At 41.3% G+C, this 12,271-nt stretch overlaps 1 protein-coding gene across 1 annotated transcript; it reads right to left on the bottom strand.

Annotated features, from left to right (window-relative positions):
• Nucleotides 1-2,443: 2,443 nt before the first annotated feature.
• On the bottom strand, nt 2,444-11,369 carry LOC308085810 (uncharacterized protein). Its single transcript, XM_080429120.1, has 12 exons — nt 11,203-11,369; nt 10,484-10,729; nt 9,849-10,441; nt 9,376-9,554; nt 8,575-8,716; nt 8,339-8,482; nt 7,242-7,300; nt 5,779-5,966; nt 4,854-5,254; nt 4,334-4,433; nt 3,975-4,149; nt 2,444-3,118 (listed from the first exon to the last, which is right to left on the bottom strand). The coding sequence occupies exons 1-12, from the start codon at nt 11,305-11,307 to the stop codon at nt 2,982-2,984; spliced, it is 2,469 nt and encodes an 822-aa protein (XP_080285246.1). The 5' UTR covers nt 11,308-11,369; the 3' UTR covers nt 2,444-2,981.
• Between the last annotated feature and the right edge of the window lie 902 nt (nt 11,370-12,271).

The following is a 12,271-nucleotide window of genomic DNA, read 5'->3' as shown; positions in this document are numbered from 1 at the left end:
CTTCCACTGCAATGGATTTCAGGAAGAAGGAGTGTTCACTTCACTTTCAGGCAGGCCCGCCCTCCACAACCCCCCTCGCAGGGCCCCACTGCATAGATTGTGGGGCGATGAAAAAGATGTTCACGTCCCTTCTAACCCCCCTTGCAGGGCCCCAGCCCAGGCCCCTGCACAGATTGTTGGTAAATGAAAAGATATGCTACTGTACACCACCATGTACTGTATTATGTAAGGGATAATTGTCGCCGCGCTGGTACTTGTTGAGAAATAACACTCAACAGGATGATTAAACACTGAGGCAAAGCCAAGGTGTTTAACCATCCTGACAATTATCCCGCTTATTACATGCTAGATATGCTACTTAATAAATACATTAATAAATTGACCCAAAAGTAACAACAAAACGAGAGCAATGCAATGTTTAGCTGTAAATGACATTGTATGTTTGTTACATGGCTGTCATGTTGGATACAGCATACAATCTAGCAGCAGGTGCTCAGTCTATAGTCTTTGATTAGACAGTGGTCTTTCAGACAGAGCTCATTCGGTGATTGACCAATCAGAATCAAGCATTCAACCACTTTTTAAACGACATAAAAAACAAAATGCACACTAACATGTGTGTGTAGCTAATTCAAATATGTTATGTTAATAAAAATGATTTGAATATTTTTTTCTCATTTGCGAATGAAAGTTATTTGTTGCGATTGCAAAAGCCTTCTCTCTCAAAACTCTTCTTGCTCTCGATTTTTTTCTCTCTCTTGTTTTTTTTTTGCATAGACTGGGTTTTTTTGTGTGAGGGGTGAAAGGTCAGAAGGCGGGTCCTACGCTGAAAGATGTAAGACACCTCTCCATTGGTCACTCGGAGTCTGAGTGACAGCTCCCCCCCCTTCCGTAGCTTATTGCATTGGTTCTCAAAGTGGGACCCCAAGGGGTCCTTAGGGGGGGTACCAGGGGGTCCCCAGCAAAATGTGTTAATATAGGCTATAGTGTCACAATCATTTTAACCACTTTAACCATATATTTTATACATTGGCTATTCAAAAATTGCAGATCTACAAGCTCATAGCGTGTCACTATGAGCTTGTAGATCTGCTATTTTAAATATTTTTTAGAAGGGGGGTCCGCAGCCAATAATATGGAGTATAATTATTTTTGATATAACATATCACATATTTTAAGGCTAGTTCTACCATACTTAGTGGATCAAGGTAAATTCAGGGTCAAAATGTGAGGCCTTCACAGTCAACACACAAATAAGTGCGTAGCTCTGCTTCTGAACAAACATAGTATTGGTTGGTTGGTTTTGAAAGGTGTTCTTTCACATCCAACCATCAAATATGACCTGTTCTCAATGTACATGTGCCCGTTGGGGGTACGCATACCGCCTGCTGCAACCTGACTTACAAATGCAGCACAACCTCCAAGGATTGAGGTGCAGGGTCCTGGTCAGAATGGATGGGAATGAGGCATGAGTCCTGGATCCTTCAGACCCATTCCTCTGCTGGTAGTGAGTTTTCCATCCATTCCTGAACCTGATGCAATCTGAAGCTGTGAAACATTGCTGAATTGCGGCTTCCTTTACAACAGACAACAGCATTCTCTGCTGGCCATTTTATGTGCACAATCCCTTAGAGACACTCCTGCTGTACATATCCAGGCTTCTGACTTCTGTAAATCCACAATAAATAGTAATAAGATTCTGGATGCAGATACAAGCTTTGTTTTTGTAAAAGCTGCGATATTTGGATGGCATCTCAATGATCGTATAGAAACTTCAGTGGCATTTTAAAGGCGCTGTAAGTTTTCTTTTGGTTAAAAAGAAAAAGGATTTGGTTAAAAAGGTAAAGCTCTATATAAGTAACCATTGCTATAGATAGCGTGTTTGTTCAGTAACAGGGGTCTCCCCATCTCTCAAGCACTTTAATAAACAGAAAATACATTTTCAGGTGGGTCACCAATTTCATCCAGTCAGGAGAGAGAATCAGCTTAAGCTTAAATGTTATAGTGTTCCAATTTCACATGTGTCTGCTCGTTTGTTTTTGTTTAATCACTTCCAAATTAAATAGTTTATTCTATATCCTAAGTTTTCTCTTCTGATTGGATGAAATTGATATCCTGACATGAGTTGAACAGGGTTACCTCAGAATTGTACTTACGTACAGTAGTTAATGTACGTTACCCTCCACCATTGCTCAAGTATCACATTGAGGGGTGTAGCTCATATATATCACCGTTCCAGTCGTGTGTATAAAGTACTGTAAGTAGCCTAAGTAAGTGAGTAAGTAAGTAAGTAAGTAAGTAAGAAGGCCGGGTATAAAAAGAAAAAACCTTGTTGACTATTATGCAATAAGCCACTGATACATGTGTGTCTATTCTTTCTCTTTGTCTTTGTGTTGTTTCTCTGGCTTCACCTCATAATAAAGCATTAAAGTCAACAATGTAATGTTTATGATAAAGTGTATAGTTTTATTCATTGAAAATTCAAGAACATACAGTGATGATCAATGAATGATTAAGCTAACATTACAGTGCAGCACTCTTGATATGTAGTCTGCAACATACTTACAGTGATTCAACTTTATATTAATTTCATTGTGAAAAACATCAAATGAAACTACATAGAGAAAGACATTTCCCACACAAAGAATCCAAAAACATATAGTAATGTTCACTAACACAAATCTTTGTATGTTTAGCGTCGTTGTTCATTACCCTTTCAGAATATGAAAACATCACTCAAAACCAATAGGCCTATCAGAACTATATTCTACAGATTAGAAGCATTTTGTCACCTATTAATATATCATACTTCAAACTCACCTCTGTACAATTCAATTTTGATTAAATAATATGACTCCATATAGCTGTAAAATAAAATGCATGATTTCAAATATCAAACTCCCCAACCAATGATTTTAACGAATACATGTGTGCCCATTAGAGCGATGTGCATCAGACAACACCACAGACAAATTGCTGCCTTAACTTTCAGTGGATGGCAGGAGTTCATATTTCACCCCTGTCTTCCGGACTTTGTAAATGGCCACTGCACAGATCATGGCCACAGCTGTGAGAAGACATCCAGTGATGAAGACCAGGTTCATGTTCAGGTTGGTAGCTGAAGAAACGATAACCCCAACACACACACACACGCACGCACGCACGCACGCACACACACACACACACACACACACACACACACACACACACACACACACACACACACACACACACACACACACACACACACACACACACACACACACACACACACACACACACACACACACACACACACATTTTTATTTCCAATATTGATAGTTTGCAGAGAGACAGGAAATGCAGAAAGAGAGAGAGGGGATGACATGCAGCTAAGGGCCACATGGAACCTAGGCCGGCTGTGATAAGGACTTGATGTGGTACAGTAGGCACTCTACCAGGGCAGCTACCAGGTGGCCCCTGGCAGTGCTGGCACACCTGCAGGGGAGTTTTGTTTTAGTTTTTTAATAATATGGCTTTTGTTGTTGCTTCAGAAACTGGGGAAATTGCACACTAACTTGTCAGCTACTATAGCCCCCTTCCGCTCCCTCAGGTCTGGTGATGCCAACCTCCTGGACATCCCCAAGACAAGAAACAAACATGGGGTAACAGGGCTTTCTCAGTTGTCACCCCCTCCCTATGGAACTCACTCCCAGCTCACATCAAAGCTGCCCTCGCCACGATTAAAACCGCACTCAAAACCCACCATTTCACACTCGCATTCCCTACCTAATTCAACCCCCCTTTTTACTTTTTCATTTTAACATTTTAGTCATTTTTTACCCTTTTCACTAGTTATTTTCCTAATAAAGTTGTTTTTATTTGTTTTGTTTTGTAAAGCGACTTTGAGTATTTAGAAAAGCTCTATAAAAATAGCATGTATTATAATAATAATTAATATTATTCATCACAGACTTGAGAAAAGTTTGAGTTACCAGTGCTCTCAGGTGACCTTCTCAGGCGCAGGGGACCCTGGGAAATGTAGTGCCTTGCAGTTTGAATGACAGCCTCCCTCTTCTTTCTAGACTGAGTGGAGTTGATGCATCCCTGGGAGCATCTGGTGTTGAGGTTCCCAGCTTCACACAGGATAACGGAACAGCTGATGTACACCTGAAACATCAGTGATAACAATACTACTTTAAACCTTCTTACATTTCTTTGCGGAAATAAAAGTTTCATCATTTAATCATTTAATTAAGCATTGATTGATATCACACAGAACCTGTACGGTATTTCTTGTTGGCCCTGAAAAGGAATTCACTCCACTGCAATAAATACATATTTCCCAGTGTACCTGATCATGCATTCCTATGAATTTGAAGGCGTCCATTGAGAATTGGAAATGTTTCTCATGGCGTGGTGAAAGAACTACAACAGTGTGGTCCACAGCACACCTGGTTGGAACCAAAAAAGAAAAAACTGCAACACTGACACTGACGTGATAAGATTGCAAGGTGTGGATTTATCATTTATCAAATTAAATAAACATAACTTGCAGCTTAGAATACACAATATTTGTGGCATATGTATACATATTGCAATAAGGATAGAATTATGTTCACAAGTGATAACAGTTAAATCATATAACATTCATTGATTATATAGTGGGTATATGAATGCCAATGATGATGTAAATAAAAAAGAAAGAAGTGTTTGTGAGAATGAATTTTATGACAATATGAGTGTATGTAACGTTTCTGTTACATATTCCTGTACAGTAGCTAGTATCTTCCTCAAATGGAAGCTCAAATACCACTACACTACTAATTTAAAAAAAAACTAAATGACTATAAATAAGTATTATTTTCACTCACCCATGTTCTATGATGGAGTAGGTTGGTCGGTAGCTGGGGTTATCGTATGGTGCAGCTCTGCAGGATTCCACAAACAGTTCAGTGTCGTTGACTGAAGATGAGGCCTCTATCTGTATGTAAATCTTGTCCCCTACATCGTACTCCAGTGGGTAGGAGCGTGGATCCATCATCGAGGTGAAACACTGGCTGTGGAAGAACTCAAACTGGTAGGTGAAGGTACCGAAACCTTTCTCCTTGACTGTGACATTGCTTCTGTGTGCAGTGAAACTCAGGGTCACGTTGCCAGTCTTGGGATACTGGCAGTAGAACTCCACCTCCAACAGGTGTTTGCGAGTGATCAAGTCATTGGTGTCGTCGACGGTGGTGATTGCATTTTTGAAGATGAGGTTATAGTCATCCTCCTGAATGGAAAAGTTAAGACTTAGTCTAACCAGTAGCCGTTTTCATCTAACTTGTACAGTAAGTAATAAAGACATTGAACAGTGCAGTCTGTTTACATAACATTGCTATTTATAGGTCATATTTCATTTGATCTGAATAGTTATGCATGACAGACAGACAGACAGACAGACAGACAGACAGACAGACAGACAGACAGACAGACAGACAGACAGACAGACAGACAGACAGACAGACAGACAGACAGACAGACAGACAGACAGACAGACAGACAGACAGACCTCATGGAGGCACTGCTGGAGTCTAGAACAATACAACACAACTCTCTAGTACCACAGTCATTACAGATGTATCATCCTACTATATAATTGGAGTACCGTCCGTCTTGGTGTCCGTCTTGGGTCGACCGACCGGCCGACCGGGTATGGGCTAGTTTATACTAATTTGACCATTAGTAAATGCCAACTGTAAAGTAGGCAGAACAAACATAACCAAGTACAGTAGCATCCAGGAATGAGTTCTTTACCTCAATCTGAGTACCACAGCCACTGAGGGGGACCACTGCAATGATATGAGTACTGTTTTGTTGGCTGTCCAGACTGCATGCTATGTTGTTTGCTTCATTAAGTCGCAGATGACCTATGAGTCCCTTGACTGAGGATTTGTCCACCTCTACTGTCATGGCTGTTTCATTGCAAATCACATTGGCTTTCACTGAAATAAGAGGTTTCGGGAAGATGATCAATATGTTAGTATAACCCTGTAGTTAAATTATACATTTCTCGAAGATTGAACATTGGTTAAATATGCATTGCAGTCTTTTTACATCAGCTTATTAAATAGCTGCCCATTTTCCACAGAAATATAGTGTTATGATGCATGGTCTCATGGTACTGTACAAATTCAGCTTGAAACTAGAAAAAGTGCTCCTCGGAGCACAGGTCTCCGCCAGGTCAGGTACGTTATTGTGGCTTCCTGGTGGCGCTATAATAGGCCAATGTGAAAAGGGTGCCATTTATTCTTAGGTCGTTCACGGCAATCGGACACTGCATTCATGATTTGAGGAATTTTGTTCCAAAAATGTGTTTTGCTAAATTAGACCTGCTGGTGGCGCTATAACAGGCCAATGTGAAAAAGGGTGGCATTTCTTCCTTGGCCTAGTGGGAATGTGTTTGTGAAATTTCACGGAAATCGCAAGCTGATTAATTTGAGGCATTTTGTTCAAAACGGACCAATCCTGCAAATTTTGGAAGCCAACCTTAGCCAATGAGGATGGAATATGGGAAATTGGACAGATCCGTGTTGATCACATGACTATAGAGATACTGTGTACTGATTTGCATGACGTTTGGATACAATTTGTAGGAGTAATATAAAAAAAGGGTTTTGCACAAATCGGCCTCCAGGTGGCGCTATAACAGGCCCATGAGAAAAATTTGAGGCACAGTTTCCCAGCGACCGGGCCAACGGTGCCGGAGATTAGGTGGTAACACACGGACAGGACACGCGGACGGACGGACGGACAGGGGGTAAAACATACTCTCTCGCCATGCCTTTCGGCCTGGCGGAGACAATAAAGAAAAGAGTATACAAATTGTTATTATGCGAAAGAAAAAATTGTTGTCTTGAGGCACAAGAGCAGCAACAACTCTGACTAATCAAAATATATAAACAAATAAATACATGTATTTATTTTTGTTCTCTGTTGTCCCTTTTAACCCATTTAGACCTGAGGCCGATTCTACGTATCTTCTCTGTCGGTGGAAACCTCATTATGTCCAAAACTGTAACTTTTCAGGATTCAAATTCAAAAATAGCAAAGGTAGCAGATCCACAAGGTCGAAACGCGGCATAAGAGCTTGCAGATCTGCTACTTTGGGTACTTTTGGGTGACACTCGGTAAAAAATAAAAAACACACGCTGGGTGCATGCTGTCTTTAAACATACCCTACCTACGTTTTTTTATTGGTTTGTAGGAACAAGACTCACCTATTTTCAGTCCCACCTGCACAACAACACACCTCATCTCAGATTGATAAATGGAAGACCTGAAATGATTGACAAACAACCATCATCTTCAATTATACCATTGCACTGAAGAAACTTATACTCAATATACTGTGTAGATGAATGTTACAATTGGTCCTCAAAAGCTTGTTTTACATTAATCACTTAAATCCTACAAGTACAGGGCATAGTGGTGGCCATTTTCTGGCCATTAATTTTTCCCATAGAAATTTTAAAAATAAATTATTTTAAGCCTGAAACCAAGCCACCCAGGCTCCTGGTGAATTATGATGACCATAAAACATTTGATTCTGTGTCAAAAAATATTTTTAAAAGGTGCAAAAGCGTATTTTTTTATATGGTATATAATATAATTAAATATAAAAATATTTGATTCACCAGGAGCCTGGGTGGCTTGGTTCCAATCTTGAAATTATTTATAAATATTTTTGGAAATCTCTATGGGAAAAAATTATGGGTTTTCTATCTGTGGCACCACAAAATGGACGCCACTGCTATGCCCCTCTATACTTTATTGTGCATCAATAGTGAAAATAGACAATCTACAAGTTCTAAGTTCTTAACTTTTGCTGAATATTCACCCTTTTCTTGCCAAACGCTTATTTATTTTCACCCATTTTGAAATGCCCAGAATAGGGACATTATGGATTCATTTGGTTAAAATTAAGGGATTTGTAATTCATTTGAAAAAGTAGGGGATATTCGATTATGTTCTCTAAGGGAGTTGGGCATTAAATATGCAGAGATTTGAAAAATAATGTACTTTATACTAGATGGCACTGCTTAACCATAATGATTCACTTGCTCTAGTGAATGGACTATAACAGTTTGTCTCATAAGATCTCCTTTATGAATTATTCAAATTTCTGACAATGCAATGCATAAAAAATAACTGAGCTTTTTTTTTCACGGGTTACAATGACATTTGTGTCCCAGCCTTGATGTACATCAACATACTGTAGTAACTGACCCACCCCCCTCCCAGATAGTCTGCATATTCTTAGAGCCCCCCCCCCCCCAGAATATCAGTGTTTTAAAGGAACGAATGTGAGGCTTACCCATCCGATGCCTCAACAACAAAGCAAATGGGGAAGTATTGTCCCACGTCATCAGGAACAGGAGTCCATCTGATGACAAACTCGTCATGTGTGGTCCTGTGCTTAGTGACATTCAAGGGTCCACTGAAGACCATATCATAGACTCTGTATAAAACAATTTAACAGATTTTATCTTGCATCTTAAATGGGACACATTTAGTCAATAACACATTGTTTTTCTTCCCCTTTTGTCTTACGTGGAGCGTGTTGCTTGTGCTTTGACTCTGATCTCTGTCTCTTTGTTGACTTCAGCTTGGAGTTGCTCTCCATTCCTGGGTGTTGGGTGCAGGAGCCTTGGTAAATATTCTCCCTCAACACACGATGGAGCAGCTGGATCCACTGCAATTCAAATGAAGATGAATTTTGATTGATTGATTGATTGATTGATTGAAACCATTATTTATTCTCGAAAAGAGCATTGAGGTTTACCCTCATTTGCAATGCTGTCGAGATTACAAATATGACTACCACTACATACAGATATAAAACACAGAAACAACAAAAAATAAAACCATAACAAAAAATGTGTAAATTAAAAACAATTACATGGTGAGGTAGGGAGATTTAAGAGCAGGTTATTAAATTGTCCATAGGATATTGGGGCATACATTTTTTGCGTGAGTTGTAGAGTGTTTTAACAGTAGAGTAGAGTGTTTTAACAGTAATATGTGTTGAAATTCTTCATTGGGCATAACCCCTTGAGATGAATCATCTCGTTTTCAAGGGGGTCCAGAATACATAATAATACATATATTTAGAAAAAAAAAAAAAAAAAAGAAATCATGCAATTTAAAAAAATATATAAACAGGACAATTCAAACAACATCAATCATTGGAATGCAATTCCAATGGTGAAAGCTGTGCTGTTTCACCTGATGAAAGAATGGCGGATGCGGCTATGCCCTGAAATACCCGTATGTGTGTCTCAAAGAATTGCTGTTCTTCACAGTGTGTACTACCCATCAACCATTAGCATCATGCATAATGTATTTACTTACCAAGGAAAGAGAAGTGTAAAGGAAGTTTGCTGAGCGGAGAAGTGGAGTTGTACAGGGGATCTGTGTTGGTTGTCACTTGTCTGGTGGTTGTACTGGGCCGAACCCACCAGGGAACATATGAGGGGGTTGTAGCTCTGGTTGTGCTGGTGGGGGGTGTAGTGGTTGGAGCAGTGGTTTGTCTCCACCACCAAGGGTTCCCAGTAGTTGTAGGAGGTGGGGTGGTCGTTGTTGGAGGTGTAGACCTGGGCCTCCACCACCACCAAGGGTTTCCAGTAGTTGTAGGTGGGGTGGTCGTTGTTGGAGGTGGAGACCTGGGCCTCCACCACCAAGGGTTTCCAGTAGTTGTAGGTGTAGTTGTAGGTGGGGTGGTCGTTGTTGGAGGTGGAGAACTGGGCCTCCACCACCAAGGGTTTCCAGTAGTTGTAGGTGTAGTTGTAGGTGGGGTGGTCGTTGTTGGAGGTGGAGAACTGGGCCTCCACCACCAAGGGTTTCCAGTAGTTGTAGGTGGGGTAGTCGTTGTTGGAGGTGGAGACCTGGGCCTCCACCACCACCAAGGGTTTCCAGTAGTTGTAGGTGGGGTGGTCGTTGTTGGAGGTGGAGAACTGGGCCTCCACCACCACCAAGGGTTTCCAGTAGTTGAAGGAGGTGGGGTGGTCGTTGTTAGAGGTGGAGCAGCAGCAGTGGTTTGCCCCCACCACCACCAAGGGTATCCAGTAGTTGAAGGAGGTGGGGTGGTCGTTGTTGGAGGTGTAGCAGCAGCAGTGGTTTGCCCCCACCACCACCAAGGGTATCCAGGAGTTGAAGGAGGTGGGGTGGTCGTTGTTGGAGGTGTAGCAGCAGCAGTGGTTTGCCCCCACCACCACCAAGGGTATCCAGGAGTTGTAGGTGGGGTGGTCGTTGTTAGAGGTGTAGCAGCAGCGGTTTGCCACGACCACCACCAAGGGTTTGCAGTAGTTGTAGGTGGGGTGGTTGTTGTTGGAGGTGTAGCAGCAGCAGTGGTTTGCCCCCACCACCAAGGGTATCCAGTAGTTGTAGGTGGGGTGGTCGAGGTTGGTGGAGCAGTGGTTTGCCCCCACCACCACCACCAAGGGTTCACAGCAGGTGGGGTGGTCCAGTTGGAGTATCCAGGGGTTGTTGCATTCCACCACCAGGGGTAGACAATAGCAGTGGTATACTGGTGGGAACGCCTGCGTCTCCCTGCCCTCGACTGCAGCGGAGACCTGCTGGACTGAGATCCATCCGTGTAGGCCAGAGTAATGTGACGTCTTGGGAAATCCTCAACCACCAACTCAAATGAACGGACGCCAGTGTTTAGCGATGTGGTAGAGGTGCCATAGTGCAATGTGCAAGAACCCTGAAGTGAGTTGACATTTGAAAAAGTATTTTTTATCACTCAGTTAGTAGTAGTAATAGTTGATGCGCTATTGTGCACAACTTCCCAAGCGTCTCCCCAACCCATGGTGAGAGGATATCACCATGGGTCTCAAATCCTTATAACTGAACTTTTAATGTTATCCTCTCTCTTTATTATTGTTATTGTTATTAGGGCAAATCGCCCTTCTGGAGTTTCTGCCTTTTCTCCCTGACCCTTCCAGACCTTCAATCCTAGACCTCCCATTACCTGTACATATAACAATCACATCCCCTTTGAAGACCATTAAGGTATAGGAGATATACTGCGTTGGGACTTGTAGGACAAAGTTTTCTGACATACTCTACAAACATACAGGACTAATGGAGGGACAAATACATATGAGGAATGTTGAGCTACTAAACTCTCTATTGTACATGTATATCTCATTATGAAACAGAAATTGCTTGACTAACCTGATCAAGGCGAAAGCCTGTGGGTTGAGTACAGTGGCCGCACTCGACATGACGGGCAGTACCATATCTGCATCGAACCTGGTCCCCATCAGGGTCAAAGGTCATCAGGTTGTATGACCTTGGACAGTTAACAGGAACTCTAACACACACACATACAGTATTAACAAGAACAGAGAGTAAGTTGTAATGAGTAGATTACAAAAATGAGCAAAGACTGTATAAATCTAACAGCAAGTGTAAATTGTAAAAAAAAGCAACAAAAAAAAGCTTAATAATAACCAATTGCTAATCTAACACAAATTGGAAGAGGTCACATCCAAGTAGTCTAATACATCTCATAACAGTAAATTGTGATCAACAGTCCACCACTACTGGGGAATAATAAAAATGACCAATGAGAACTGATACGACTACTTCTCGGCCGTAAGCCCATCACCCACCTAATTCCAACACACTTTGGTAGTTTGGGATGTCTCAGGGTAGAAGACAGGGTTAAGCAAATATCAATGGGATTGGTATAGATTAAGTTAAAGGGACAGTGCCCTCAATACCCTCATACCTAACTACTTCTCCAAAGTGAGTGACACCCACAGCCACAACACTAGAGGGAGCGACCATGAATCTGGTACCACCCAAATTTAGAACAAACATGGGAAAATTCTCATTCTACTACTCTACCACCAAAATGTGGAATGCCCTGACACCAAGTGCTTTCAGTACACACTACTGTACATACAAAGTGGACAAACATGCCATTAATTTTAAACTGCATTATTAGATATTTTTTTAACTAAATGTGTTAGGCATCATTAAAAATAACACAATTTTATTTAATTGTAACACAAAATTAATTTGTTATTGCTTTGTCACTATTTCATTTTGTACAGTATGAAGATGCCATCCTCCTCTCTTGACTTAAATCAAGTAGGATACGTTGGTGACTTTCACACCCTGGAACGTTGGTGTCACACACTTTTGCACACTTTATTTACAACAGTTGAAAAACAAAACAATTTCCAATACTGTATATTCAACAAGGTTGGCTGGCGGTGAGGGTGGGGGGAAAGGC

Source organism: Gymnoscopelus braueri (assembly GCF_963280865.1).
Source record: "Gymnoscopelus braueri genome assembly, chromosome: 1".
NCBI lineage: Eukaryota > Metazoa > Chordata > Actinopteri > Myctophiformes > Myctophidae > Gymnoscopelus > Gymnoscopelus braueri.
Note: the sequence above shows the minus strand (reverse complement) of the source record. Positions and strands in the feature narration are given on the sequence as shown.